General features: G+C 53.9%; 1 protein-coding gene across 1 annotated transcript; it reads left to right on the top strand.

Annotated features, from left to right (window-relative positions):
* The first annotated feature begins 11,739 nt into the window (after positions 1-11,739).
* Positions 11,740-14,712, top strand: Elfn1 (extracellular leucine rich repeat and fibronectin type III domain containing 1). The gene has a single exon (XM_052168202.1). It carries the CDS (start codon positions 11,740-11,742, stop codon positions 14,227-14,229), a length of 2,490 nt encoding a protein of 829 aa, XP_052024162.1. The 3' UTR covers positions 14,230-14,712.
* The last annotated feature ends 512 nt before the right edge of the window (positions 14,713-15,224 follow it).

Raw genomic sequence — 15,224 nt, 5'->3', positions numbered from 1 at the left:
CCTGGCTTATGACAATAGTGTTCCCCAGAGGCCCTGGTCCCCAATCCCTGTAGATGGTTCCGCCTTGGCACCAGGTGTACAAAGCTGCCCAGCATGGCGCTCAGGGGTTGGGACTCCCTTAGACAGACTTGGAGGGAACCTGGGAGGTGAGGCCACCACCCCTGACCCTGCTGACCCCTGACCCCTGACCCCCTGCTGCTGCTGTAACAAGCAGTTCCACATCCACTGTATGAGTCAAGCACTCAGGGAAGACATGGTGGCACGGTCAGGTCTGCTTAGTGCGGTACTCATCCCCCAGATAGGCACTAACGGGGCCCTTGGCCTCCATCCCCCAGTTCCCGTGCATGCACTGTGGCCTGGTAAGCCCCAGGCTGTCCTGGGTTCAAGGGTGCCAAGGTAGAACTCTCTAAGGGAAGTGACATTGTTGCCGTACTCCATACACTGCCCTTTTGGGGAGCTCTGACACTGTTCTTGGTGTCCATCTGTCTGCTAGGAGGGGTGAGATGGGGCAGAGTTAAGTCTTCTATTGCTTGTGCATCTTCAGTGGCCCCTGGGGTATGGTGTAGTATCCACATGTCCAGGAATGGATGTCCTGAAGCCAGGGCCTGAGGGCCCTGGAGGGGGAGGGGATGCATGGAGTGGCTCTCAAGATGTCACCAGTCGGGACCTGTCTCTACTGCATCTACCATGAAAGATTCCTTCTGAATTCCTAACATGTTCTCGGAGATCACTATGTTTCCTGCCCTACTGTGGGCCAACCCCAGACCCAAGGTCTGTGTTAGTGATGTTCCCTCACACAGCTTCAGAGAAAGACTCCAAGCCTCCGAAAGCAGGGGTTCCCTTCCGAGATTGTCAGAGGCTGAGTCTCCAACCGCTTTGAGGAGGATGTAGAACAAGCCACACGCTCCCAGAGAGGCAAAGACACCCCAGAAATGAAACCCCACACCATCCTTGCCCACGAATACTGTCAAGATCTCCTTGGGAAGAGCAGATGCAGCCTTGAGTCTGAAGAACATTAGAGAGATGATCTGCCTTGATTATACAGGGCTCATACAAAAGAATTCAGAGATGGCTTCGAGCTAGAGCAATCTATTAATATGATCTATAATATCAGCCACTCAGCCAGCATGCTGTAATAAAGGACAAAGGGCATTTGACCAAGCCTTGGTGCCAATTTCTGGTTTTAAAGGAACAGCTAAAAATAGGCCTGGAAAGGTATTTTGCTATCAGAGTGAAGCATCTGCCTCAGCGTGGCAGCCAGGACTGTTCTAAATGATGGCATTAAAAAAAAAAAATCATTTCCATTCAAAACCTTTCATTAGAGAAAAGACAGCACCTTTCTGTACTGTGACGGTAGACATAGCAATAAGACAGGAAACTGAATTGAACAGCCATCTCTAGGAAAAGAAAATTGTAATTATTGGCCGTCAGTGTGATTTGAGACCCAAGAGAAGCAACTGAAAAACATAATTTAATATATGAATTTAATATAAAGGTACAGAGCCAGAGAGAAAACACGTAACACAGATCAATAACTTTCATTTGCACTAAAGAACAAGTGGTCGGAACAAGTAATGAAATAATTGGTCCCTGCTTGAGATGGGTACAATAAAAACAACAGTGGAGAAGCCCCGAGGAGGAATTTCTAGAAAATTTGACAAGAAAAATTTAGGATCATTATAAAGACCTCGATAATGTCTTCCCAAGGGACAGGGAAGGAAAAATAACAAGGCGAGGAGGCTTGCCGGAATATTCCCTGGGAGTTACTTCAGAATTAATTTACAGTTTGAGCACAGCGCCTCTGCACTAGGTGGCCAGTTTTGAAAAGCAGGAGGGAATCATGCTAAAGGTTCCTCTGGAGGAATATCCAGTGCCCAGGAAGCTGAGGCAGGAGGATTGAAGAGTTTCAGGCCAGACTGTGGTACATAGAGATACATTGTCTCAAACAACTGTTCCCTCCCCCAAAATGAATATTCAAAGAAAGGAAGAAGGGGGGGACGCTGGGGGCTGAGGTCGGGGCGCCCAGTGGGTGGAGTGCTTGCCTGGAGCATGAAGCCCAGGATTCCACCCTCAGTGCCCTAGAAATGGAGTGGGCGGTGGTTCATGCCTGCAATCCCAGCACGTGGGAGACAGAGGCAGGAGGATCATAAATTGAAGGTTATTCTGTAGTGAGCTTGAGGCCAACCTGGGCAACCAAAAAATCCTGTCCAAAAAATAATAAAAAATAAAAAATAAAGCAACCAGAGTATATAAACAATTTAGTTATAATACGCTTGTCTTCCCAGCAGACATGGCGCTAAATATCTGAAGGACAATGGTGACCAGTGTAGAGTATGTTCTGTTTGGTAAAAGAAGAGAGGAAAGGAGAGTGTCCTGGGAGGCTATGCCATGAGGCCCTCTGTCCCTCGAGGCTGTCATGACTGCTGATACAATTCTTATCATTTGTTTAAGTGTGTGTGTGTGTGTGTGTGTGTCTTTGGACACAAGCACAGAGGCCGGAGGTCAACCTTAGGCATTCTTCCTCCGGTCCCATGCACCTTGCTTTTTGAGACAGGATCTCCGCTGTCCAGGAGCTCATCAACTGGGCCAAGCCGACTGCCCAGCCAGCCCTAGGGATCCCTCCAGCTATACCATCTCAGCTCTGGGATCATAAACACGTGCTACCAGGCCCCGCTTTTTATGTCGGTTCTGGAGGAGAAGCTCAGGCCTCCTCTTTGCACAGTAAGCACTACACTGACTGCTTGCTATCTTCCTAACCCTACAGGGATCATCTGTGGTGATCTGGAAATGTCCCGGAGGAAGGTTGGAAGCCGAATAATGCTGTGGAGAGAGGGAGGGAGGGTGGGAGGGAGAGAGGGAGGGAGAGAGGGAGGGAGGGAGGGAAGGAGGGAGGGCAAGATTGGAGAATCAGAAATCAACCTAAGGAACAGATTAATCAATACATCTTGTCAGGACCATTTGCTGCACTTAGGAGGGGGAGGGAGTCAATTCTCATCCTTTCTCTACGCAGAGGAAAACATTCCACCTGCAGCGAACATTGCTATATCAGGGAACATGGATACGAGATCAGGCAGGTGTGAGGCAGTGTCCTCTCAGAGTGCAAGCCATTGTCCCTGCTTTGCCAAGCTGTGGGAGCCTGGACTGGGCTCTCAAGCCCTAGGATCTGCTAACAATGAATTCACAATCCTCCTGCTTCAGGCTCCTGGGGTGACTGTCATTCCCTGGAGCCTGTTGGGGTGGATGTGGTATGGCCTCTGTGAGACGCCTGGTAGTTATAGGAACTCCGGAGGGGACAGGGCATTCTGGGGGTGGCTGTGGTAATAGACACTATCCCACAGAAGCAAGGTGCTTTCTGTTGACCTCCTCAGAACTCACAGTGTGGCAACAGCTCTCGGGACAAACGGAGTGTGGGCAGTCGTGGGTATGGGTATTTCCACACACTCTTGCTGGGGCTGTGGACTCTATGAAGAGGTCATGGGCCCATATCTGGTGGAGGTGTGTCCCACGGAGGGGCAGCTGGAGGCTCAGATACACACCGGTTCCTGCCACACATGTCTCAGTGCCGATACCCTCAGGATGGATTTCATGTGTTTTCCTTAACTTCCCTAATTAGGGTAATATTGGGGACTAATTGCTCATTAATTAATTGTGTGTGTGTGTGTGCGTGCATGTCTGTGTATGTGTGTGTGTGTGTGTGTGTGTGCATGTCTGTGTATGTGTGTGTGTGCATGTCTGTGTGTGTGTGTGTGTGTGCGCATGTCTGTGTGTGTGTGTGTGTGTGTGTGTGTGAGAGAGAGAGAGAGAGAGAGAGAGAGAGAGAGAGAGAGAGAGAGATGTGGCTGTTTGCAGATCCCACATCTAGTGCCATCCTCAGTCCCTCCGCATCATTTTTTAACCAGGGTCTCTCACTGAACCTGGGTCCAGCTAGATTATGCGGTCAGCACGCCCCCAAGGTCCTCCTGCCTCCACCTCTGCAGCACCGGGATTGCATGCACTGTGAGGTCTAGCTTTCACGTGAGACTGGGGATCGAACTCAGGTCCTCATGCTTCCACAGAAGGACCTTACCCTGCTGGTCCATCTCCTTGACACCCCTTGTGTGGGCTCTAGTCCCTGGATAATTGTAGCATCTGAAGGCTAGTGGCTCATTTACGACCTCAGCTCAGAGTGATGCCTCCAGATCTCTAGTGCATGAAAAACTGCCGGGAATGAGTGCAGATCCAACGGCCAAGGTGCCGATGGTGCAAGGGTCGGCCTGACCTGGTGAGTCGCTGGCTGATGGTCACTGTGTCTGGACCCAGGCCTGGGTGGTAGAGAACAGTGAGGTCTGGCCCACGTTGTCTCTGGGTACCAGCCAGCCTCCTGCAGTATAACTCCTGGCCTTCCCATCGGGTCAATATCAAGCCCTCAAACAGGATCAGAGTTCCTGAGGTCAGGAGAACCAGAAAGGGGCTTTCTGGAACTCAGGGGCTCTCAGAGGTCAGCACAACTCTAGTAGAGAACAGTAGATCTCAAACCAGCCTTCTCTCAAAACAACTGGAAAAATTCAGGTCAGACTAAAGATAGAACCTCCTGGCTGCCGGAGTTATGGGGGGCGGGGTGATGGGATACCCAGACCCAGGTTGCTTTTAAATGAGGCTCTCTGTTTGATGATAGGGACCATGGCAGAGTTCCTGGAGAGGGTCACACACTGTCTGTCATTCTCAGGGAGCAGCCTGGCACTGTCCTCGGAAGACGCCTGCCAGCGCTCGAAGAGGGAGTCTTTGCGGACTGATTTCTCCCTCCAATGGTGCAATACATCATCTTTTTTAATTTAAAAAGATGCCCGGTGGAAGCTTCAGAGACCATTAAGTGTTTGGGTCCCTAATTAACTTCAGAGCGGCCTGGAGCAGCAAAGGGAGGGAGAGAGGGAGGGAGGGGGGCCATAGGGAGTGATTGGGGCCCCAGCTCTAGTTGGGAAGGAAACAGCAGACCAGACTCCACTCCCTGCATCTCCAGGCCGGAGCCTCTTGGGGGATGCTGGCTGCCGTGTACAACTGGCTCCAGCTCCACAGTCCCCTGTGGAAGTTTGGAGTCAGGAGACTACTTATCTGCAAATTGCCTGCTGAAGTCTTTTGCTGGTCTCTGGTTTCTGGCTGGTTCTCCTTCTCTGAGCTTTTCCCTATCTCTTCCTCTCTTCCCTCCACGCCCACCCTTCTGTTTGGATGGCTTTGGCATTCAGTAGATGCTCAATAAATGTCGATTGGGGGCGGGGTTGTCCTGGCTGTGTGTTTGCAGAGTGTTCTTGCTCTGAGTAGATGGGTTGGGACTCGGGGTTCTCCTACAAGGTCATTTGACCTTAGATAGTCTCCCTGTCACCTCCTTGATCCTCCTTGGTGACCTCTGGGCTCTCCTAGGGCAGAGCATAGCATAGACAAGTGTATTCTCTAGCCTCCAGTCTCTGGCCAGTTCAAGGACAAGGTCAGGGCCAGCCAAGGTCCAGGGTGTGCCAGGCCTGACCCTGTGGCCAAATCCCAAGGATCCAGACTGCTGATTCAGCCATTCTGAACTCCTGGCCAGGCTGAGCTTGAACTGGTGGGGCAGGGGGAGAGGAAGGGAGGGTGCTGGGAGTGTAGGCAAGGTCTAGGCAGCCTTGGTGGGCTGTGAGGAAACCCCCAAAACTGGAGGTGGTCCCTGGGGCCTTTCCTGTGTGAGGCCAGGCCTACACATAAGCTTTGTCCACCCACGCTGTTTCACAAGGCCTCTCTCCACTGTCTCCTTAGATCAAGGAGGGTATAGAAAACTGCCCAGAAAGAGAGAGAAAACGCCCTGTACAACATTCTAGAAACCTTAAATAACTAGGTGCCTGTTTCCTTATCATCACCTAGGAGGGAGGACCAAGCTCATCTCTACTTGACAGAGCCGGAAGCTGAATGAAGCTCAGAGAGGGTCAGTAAGTTTCCCAAGGTCACCCAGTCAGAGTTTAGCCAAACCAACCTTAGCTGAGGAGCTGGAGAGCCAGGCTGGCCCCTCTCTGCTCTTGGCCAGGCTGGGTCCGTGCAACCTTAGCCTCCCGGATCTGCCCATCAGAGCCCGCGGGCTCTGCCGCAGAGCGCAGAGCGTCACTTCTGGCTGGAGCCCTGCTGCAGAGGCCAGCGTGCATTAGCAGTAAACATGATCTATTGGCAAAACATTGGGACAGTGAAAAGTTATCGATCGATAGCTTTCCACCTATCTCTCCGCATCCCCGCCCTGGCCCTTGGCCTGCGCTGCCCCTGGGAGAGCAGGATGGGGCGGGGAGTCCACTCCACTTGGTTTAGGTCCAGCTCTGGGCCGGCTGCACTTCTAGCTCCGAGATAGAAGATGGAGCCCGTATTTTTAGACACATGTGATCAGTCCCATTCGTCCGCCGTGATTATACAAATCGGACAGTAAGAAATTTAAAATCCTGAAACACCACTCTGAAATTCTTCATCAGAGAAGCATTGTGGGGTCAGGACAACGTTACAAACACTGCTCAGTCTGTCATCCTCATTGTGCTGTGCCCTGGGCTAAAGAGGTCCTCTGGGTGCATGTGTGTGTGCGTGTGTGTGTGTGTGTGTGTGCACATGTCTGTCTGTGTATGTCTGTGTGTGTCTGTGTGTGTGTTTGTGTGTGTGTCTGTGAGTGTGTGTCTGTGTGTATGTGTGTCTGTGAGTGTGTGTCTGTGTGTATGTGTGTCTGTGTGTGTGTGCGTGTGTTCAAGAGTCATTGCCAGACACTAGGCTCTGGCCTTCTCACTATATGAAGAACCCTGCAGACACCCGAAGAAACTCAGCTGGGGACACAGCCCTGGGTTTGAAAATGAGAGGCTTGGTTGGGTAGCACAGGTCTGATTCCTCGCCCTCAGTTTCTCTGGCCCCTGACTACTAACGCCTTTTGTTTTAAGAGGAGAGAAAAGGTGAGGAGCAGGAAGGGGAAGAACTGGATAGGAACTAAATCCACATGTCCCGCCTCTTGTCACCCTGGGTCCTCCCCCAACCCTGCCCTAGAAGCCACCCACTGTATAGCGGGGGGGGGGGGGGGGTTACTACTTGGCACTGCCTACTCTGCACTCCAAACACCCCATACCCCATACCCACTAAAGAGTGAGGGCTTTGATCACGTGACCTCGTCCCATCGACCCCTCCCCTGTCTGGTGTGCCTTCGCATCCTTCTTTCTGCTGGCTGGCCGGAACTCCTACTTAGCTGCTAAGGCCTTCCACCTAATGCCCTGCCCAGCCTCCGTGACCCCGATACATCTCTTCTGCCCTCTTCTCTCCTGCCAGACTGTGTTCATGGTTCTTCGAGGGTTCTCTGCTGTGCATAAACTCTATGCCCAGCATCCCCCTGCTGTGGAGAGAACAGGTATGGTGGGAAGTGGTTTTCCTGCCCAGGCCTGTCAATCTGTAAGTCGGGTGTCTAACGAGAGTTCATTAGAAAACTCTCTTCATCCTCCGATCATTCCAGGAGTATCTTTGGATGCTCCTTTGGCCTGTGATAGATCCTCCCTCCCTCCCTCCCTCCCTCCCTCCCTCCCTCCCTTGTTCCTTCCTTGCTTTGTCCCTCCTTCTGTATGTGTACATATGAGTGCAGATGTGAATCTGTGCATGTATGCACATGCATGTGTAGTTGCACACGGAGGCCAGAGGTCAGCCTCCATTTTCTTCTTTTTTGAGACAGGGTCTCACTAGCCCGGAGCTCGCGGATTCAGCTGAGCTGTCTGGCCACCAAACCCCAGGGATCTGCCATCTCTGCCCCCCCAGCACCACGCTCATGCACCTGGCTTTTTATGTGGGTTCCAGGATTCTGGAGCCGGGTCTTCATGTTCTTACAGAAAGTGCTCTAGCAGCTGATCCATCTCCCCCTGTGACATTCCTTTACATTTCTAATCTACTCCCTCAGGGGCCTCTGCCATCTCCATCTGGGCCAGGTGGTTGGGCCTCAGCACCCCCACCCCCACCCCAGCACTGGCTTAAAGCCTCTGCGAGATGCAAGGCTTCCTGCCTCTGGTGTCTCAAGGGTCAGAGCTGTCAACTGGTCCTAGCAAGCTGAGCCAGCACCCAGGTTTGGCTCCTGCACGCTGTAGATGGCGTGTTCCACAGGCCCCCACATCTGCACACCTCACCCGCAAGCTGGGAAATGTTGGGGATGGGGATGGGGATAACCTTGAACAGTCGATCTGAGGCTCATCCCCGGGTTTCCATGAGAACCCAGCTCCAAGGCCGGGATGGGGGCACAGTGAGCATCAGATACCTGTGGCCAAGGCCACCATAGAGAGAGCAAGACAAAAGTGAGGAGTTAGCGCCCCAGAGGTCGCCTGTAACAGTGACAGGAGACATCGTTCTCTCAGATCCAGGATGAATGAGGCTGGGAAAAGATAAAGCCGAGAGACAGATGGAGAGCATGAGTCACCCTTCTGAGAAAGTTTGCTTTGAAGGGCAGGAAGGGGTGGGTAGGGAGGAGGCACACAGGTTGAGTGTGCTGGTTGTTTCAGTGGAAGATTCTAGAAGGATGGTAGCTGATAGTCATTGGCCACACTTCTGACCTTGGGTATCCACACTCGGGCAGAGGAACCCTGACATGGAACATGGCCCGGTGCCGTCTGGTCCAGGTGGCAGACTGAGTAGAGTACCAGGAAGTAGGCCCCTCATCAGGGTCTACGCACTGCCCTCCACCCTGGAGACTGGTTTGATGATTGACTTCCTGAGCGCAGAGTGAAAGGAGAGATGGTATAAAAGGGGATCACAAGGAGAGGTGCGGACCAGGGGAATGTGTGAACTATGGAATGAGTGGATGAGGTGCTCACATCCTATTCATCCCCCAGTGGGAGACGGTCCTGGGCCGTGGACACTCACCATCTAGGGTGTGTGTCCTGTTCCCTTGAGAACTACCCCTCATGGGTAGCCTCAGTGTCTACGGCTAATTCTCTGTCCATGCCTCTGGGTGTCGTTGGGCCTGTCCTCTTAACCTATCCGTGACCTGGATGGGAAGGGCTGATTCGCTCTGTGACCCCTGACGCTCCTTTCTTTCTGGATCTCAGTTTCCCTGATCCTGAAGTTAAGCGTGGAAGGAAATTTTTGGAGCCCATGAGGGTGAGGTTATGGGAATCCCACAGTGGCAGCGTGAGAGGCAGGTCTGTCTTTCCTCGCTTGAGGGGCTGCTGACCAGAGCAGAAGGGACAGCCATGGGTTCCTGCCCTACCACCATCCTGGAGACCCTGACATTGTTGACAAGCCTGGGTGTGGGACGGCAGATGACTGTAGGAAGATACAGATGACCAGACCATGGCTGGACGCAGGGTTCCTCATACTCTGCCCTCACACAACAGACCACCATCTGGGGAGTGATGGGGGGCGGGGTGCTGGTCCGTTATACTGAAACATAGCACAAACGGCTAGACTGCTGTGCATGGCGTGACATGGTGACAAAGGAGTATGAAAGAGGCCAGAGGGGACAAAAGAGGACCTGGAGGGGGGGGTCCCCACATAGCCTGTCCCATGTGTGTAGGTGAGCATAGGCATGCTTAGGAGGATAGAGGATTGCAAATGTCCCAGTACACACCTGCAATTGCGTGTGCGTAGGAGGCCGGCGGCGCGCTGCAGGAGACAACGTGGCGCCTCTTTGGGCCTATAATCCTACTTAACTCGACTTTCAGTTATTTTGAGCAAGAGATTACAGCTGATTAAGTCTCTTGCCAGGCCACACCCCTCCTGGAGGCTGGGACAGAAAGACTCTGCCCACCCGGGGCCAGGGCGCTCAAGACCAGCTCTACCAACTCCGGCTTGAGCGCTCCTGTGGTGTCAGTGCAGCCTTCAGGGCGTTGCGGGTAAATCGTGCCACCACTGTGCCTTTGACATTGGTGTCAAAACCCAGGACGAGGAGCCCAATGACATCCTCAGGCCTCGCTGGCTGGGGATCACACCACCCTATTGTCCTATGTCTCCTTTCAACTCTGGCGAGCAAGGCTTAAGCAGGCCCTAGACTGCTGCACCCCAAGGCAGTACCTGGGTTCCTCTGGACCTCCAATCTGTCCACTTCATCATCTTTCTCAGTCAGAAATGGATTCCCTTGGGAGCCGGGTCCTGTTTATAGTGTTTGCAAAAAGGATATATATATATATATATATATATATATATATATATATATATATTCCTTCATTTTTGTCGCCTCAGTGCTGCCTAGTTGCAGCTGTCAATATTGGTGAAATACACTCGGCTGGCTGCTGGCCAGACCACTGAGCAGTGACGGAAGCTGCTGTAAATCCCTGTATTAACAAGCTAACACCCATTTCTCCATACCACAAGTGGGGGGGTGGGGAAGTGTGGTGTTAAGGACCCCAGTTCTACCATGAAGTCTCTTCCTGTCGCCAAACAGTCCTATTCTCATACACTCTGGGTTCTGGAAACTGGGGAAGGGCACAGTCCTGGCTTTGTGGGGTGTACATGGCCAGAGAGGGCCTCGCATGTATGCAGATTTGGGGTGTGAGATGTAAGGAGGCAGCCCTGACCCCAGGAACTGGGGGATGTGTTTGTTATTCTTGGAGATGACTTTTTGTTTGTTTGTTTGTTTGTTTTAGTATTTTATGTTTATTTATTAATTGTATTTATGTGGAGGCATGGTCAGAGGACAAGTTGTAGGAGTTGAATCGCTCCTCCCGCCGTGTGCTGTGTGGGTCCCGGGGATTGAACTCAGGTCTTCAGGTTTGGCAGCAAATCCATTGATTTGCTGAGTCATCTTGCCATCTCCCTCCATCCCAGAACAACTTGGTAGAGCAAACTGTTCCGCCTGCACTGCCACGTGGGGACAGCTTCAAGTTCTGAGTGCCACGTCGATGGATGGCCTCAGAGTTCAGCCAGCTGATTCATCTGGAGAAACTGAGGCTCGGAGGAGGGTGGCTCGCTGGGCTGTGGCAGGAGCTCTGCTCCTCCTGAGCCCTGAGTAGTCAGGCCACTGCCCCTGCCTACCTCCTTTGAGGGCAGAAAAACTGATCTGCTTCAGGGCTGGGGACATTGGCTGGGCGTTCGGCACCCCCTGCAGGCAGTTCTGAAGGTGCTGTGGCTGGCCCTTCTTGGGGAGAAGTGACTTCCAAGCCTTCTGAGGGGGCTGGGCAGAGAGCCAATAACTCAAAGAGATGGATGTCCCGCCCTTAGCCAGTTCTGCCACTCACTGCCTGACGAACTCTGAGTCTCTTTTCTAGGCTGTTTCCCTGTGGACCCAAGGCCATGCCCGGTGAGCTGGCCACTCAAGGGGATGTCATGTCCACCTTGTCCATGAAGAAACTAGACCTAGAGGAAATCTGCTTTCCTTGGTGATCCCAGACTCTCTCTCAGCCCAGCCTGGTGATCTGGGACAAGTCTCATGGTTTCCAGTTTGCAGCAGACAGTGTTGGTTAGCTCAGCTGACTTCAGTCAGTCAGTCACTTGGGTGTGGTCTTTTCTGTGACTTACTCTTCTCTCTTCTCTTGCAGCAGAGAGTACTTCAGGCAGAGGAACCAGGCGAAGACACCAAGACACGCAGGCCCATGGGACAGCAGGCTGTGGCCACCTCAGGACCGGGGAGGACGGCAAGGGGCGGTGGGCAGTGAGGGAGCCGTTCTCCCTCCTGGCACCTGCGCCATGCAGCCTGGGACCGGACATCTCTGACAGTGCAAGCAGTGCTTCCTTCCACCCCCTAAGTCCCCTGGGGGTGGGCGGGGACCACGGCCCAGCCCTTCACGTCATCCCCACAGGCAGTGTCCCGAGATGGCTGGGCACGGGTGGGGTGCCCCGTGGGTCCTTGTGGCAGCCGCCACTTTACTGCACGCGGGTGGGCTGGCTCAAGGTGACTGCTGGCTGATTGAGGGTGACAAGGGCTTCGTGTGGCTGGCCATCTGCAGCCAGAACCAGCCGCCCTACGAGGCCATCCCCCAACAGATCAACAACACCATCGTGGACCTGCGGCTTAACGAGAACCGTATCCGCAGCGTGCAGTACGCCTCCCTGAGCCGCTTCGGAAACCTCACATACCTCAACCTCACCAAGAACGAGATCGGCTACATTGAGGATGGGGCCTTCTCCGGTCAGTTCAACCTCCAGGTGCTGCAACTGGGTTACAACCGGCTGCGCAACCTGACGGAGGGCATGCTGCGTGGCCTGGGGAAACTTGAGTACCTGTATCTGCAGGCCAACCTCATCGAGGTGGTGATGGCCAGCGCCTTCTGGGAGTGTCCCAACATAGTCAACATAGATCTCTCCATGAACCGCATCCAGCAGCTGGGCAGCGGCACCTTCGCAGGCCTGACCAAGCTCTCGGTGTGTGAAATTTACAGCAACCCTTTCTACTGCTCCTGTGAGCTGCTGGGTTTCCTGCGCTGGCTGGCTGCCTTCACCAATGCCACACAGACCCACGACCGGGTGCAGTGCGAGTCTCCTCCTGTCTACGCGGGCTACTTCCTCCTGGGCCAGGGACGCCACGGCCACCAGCGTAGCATCCTTAGCAAGCTGCAGTCCGTGTGCACAGAGGGCTCCTACACAGCTGAGGTGCTTGGCCCGCCCCGCCCGGTGCCAGGCCGGTCACAGCCAGGGCATTCGCCACCCCCGCCTCCGCCGGAACCCAGCGACATGCCCTGTGCTGATGACGAGTGCTTCTCCGGAGATGGCACCACGCCGCTGGTGGTCCTGACTACGCTGGTCTCCCAGACAGAGGTCCGCCCCTCCATGAAGGTCAAACAGCTGACCCAAAACTCAGCCACTATCATGGTGCAGCTGCCAAGCCCATTCAACCGCATGTACACGCTGGAGCAGTACAATAACAGCAAATCGTTCACCGTGTCCAAGCTGACCCAGCCTCAGGAGGAGATCCGCCTCACCAATCTCTACACACTCACCAACTACACCTACTGCGTGGTCTCCACCAGCTCTGGCACCCATCATAACCACACCTGCCTTACCATCTGCCTGCCCAAGCCACCCAGCCCACCGGGCCCCGTGCCCAGCCCCTCCACAGCCACCCACTACATCATGACCATCCTGGGTTGCCTCTTTGGCATGGTACTGGTTCTGGGCGCCGTCTACTACTGCCTGCGCAAGCGGAGGCGACAGGAGGAGAAACACAAGAAGGCTGTGGCGGCGGCGGCTGGGAGCTTGAAAAAGACCATCATCGAACTTAAGTACGGCCCTGAGATCGAGGCGCCCGGCCTGGCTCCCCTGACCCAGGGTCCGCTGCTGGGCCCCGAGGCTGTGACTCGAATTCCCTACCTGCCAGCCGCCACCAGTGATGTGGAGCAGTATAAGCTGGTGGAGAGCGGCGAGACCCCCAAGGCCACCAAGGGCAACTACATTGAAGTGCGCACCGGGGAGCCGACGGAACGCAGAGGCTGTGAGCTGAGCCGGCCAGGCACCGAACCCCAGAGCTCGGTAGCCGAGATCTCCACCATTGCCAAGGAAGTGGACAGGGTCAACCAGATCATTAACAACTGCATCGACGCACTCAAGTCTGAATCCACCTCCTTCCAGGGCGCCAAATCAGGGGCCGTGTCCGCGGCTGAGCCGCAGCTGGTACTGCTGTCCGAGCCTCTGGCCAGCAAGCACAGCTTCCTGTCTCCCGTATACAAAGATGCCTTTGGCCACGGTGGCCTGCAGCGGCACCACAGTGTGGAGGCTGCGCCCGGGCCCCCGAGGACAAGCACCTCATCCAGCGGTTCTGCGCGCAGCCCTCGCACCTTCCGGGCTGAGGCCACCGGCACACATAAGGCCCCAGCCACCGAGACCAAGTACATTGAAAAAAGCTCACCTGTGCCCGAGACCATCCTCACTGTGACACCCGCGGCCACTGTGCTGCGGGCGGAGGCCGACAAGAGTCGCCAGTACGGCGAGCATCGGCACTCGTATCCCGGCTCTCACCCTGCCGAGCCACCTGCTCCGCCACCACCTCCACCCACTCACGAGGGGTTGGGTGGCCGCAAGGCATCCATCCTCGAGCCTTTGACCCGGCCACGACCCCGAGACCTCGTCTACTCACAGCTGTCCCCGCAGTACCACAACCTGAGCTATTCATCCAGCCCGGAGTACACCTGCAGGGCATCCCCAAGCATCTGGGAGCGTCTCAGACTGAGTCGTCGGAGACACAAGGATGACGCGGAGTTCATGGCGGCTGGACACGCGCTGCGCAAGAAGGTCCAGTTTGCCAAAGACGAGGACCTGCATGACATCCTAGACTACTGGAAAGGCGTGTCCGCCCAGCACAAGTCCTGAACCTCCCTCCATCCTTTGGCAGGGCCCAAGGCAGCCTGGCCCTGTCCTCTCCGAAACTCGTGATGCCCATTGGACCAAAAAGGATAGACCATCCACAGCAGCTATCCCTGACTGAGACTTACCACTAAATCCAACATATGTGCACAACCAGAGGCCGCTGCATACAGCACCTGGCCCATAGGGACAGCTTGGGGAGGCCGCAGGTGGCCACGACAGTAGATATACTAACTTCCATGTAAACTGTAATGTGCCTGCTGCCTGGTGCAAGCAAGCAAGACACACACTCACACACACACACACACACACACATACACACACACTCACGCACACTCACACACACACTCACACACACATATACGTTCACACACACATATACGTTCACACACACAAATGCATACATAGGCATGTGCGCGTGCACACACAAGCATACAAACACGCGTGCACACACTCAGACACATACACGCACACATGGGACTTCGGAAAACTGTGTCTTACGGGTGGGGGTGGGGGAGGGGAAGTTTTTCCATTATCTTTTCTGTTTTGAGTCTTCTCTTCCTTTTCTCTTTATTTTCTTCCTTTTTAAAAAAATATATATATAAAAGTGAAAATCTTAAAAAAAAAAGAGAGAGAGAGAAGAAAGAACTAAATCACCTAGCGTGGGGTGTACGGCCAAGTGTACCCCGTAAATATGATCTCCCAGGCTGTGGAGTGCAGAGGGGTGGAGCCAAGACAGATGGGCCACCTGTCTTTGGCAGCATCTGGAGGCTGTAGGACTCTAGTGGGGAGGCGGAGACTGTGCCTGGGGTCAGGGTGGCAAGAGGGGTGCAGGCTGGGAAACACTGTGTGGTCCCCCCACCTTGGCTCCATTTCATTGTACACTGTAGCTGTTCTATTGTACAGAAAAAAATCTATATTTGCAAAGTTTGCTGTAAAATGAGAGAGAAAAAAGACTATGTCTACTAAAAAAAATCTGCAAAGGAAAAAAATCTAAATAC

This window comes from Apodemus sylvaticus, chromosome 22, assembly GCF_947179515.1.
Source record: "Apodemus sylvaticus chromosome 22, mApoSyl1.1, whole genome shotgun sequence".
Lineage (NCBI taxonomy): Eukaryota > Metazoa > Chordata > Mammalia > Rodentia > Muridae > Apodemus > Apodemus sylvaticus.
The sequence above is the reverse complement of the archived record's forward strand: the minus strand, read 5'-3'. Positions and strand labels throughout refer to the sequence as shown.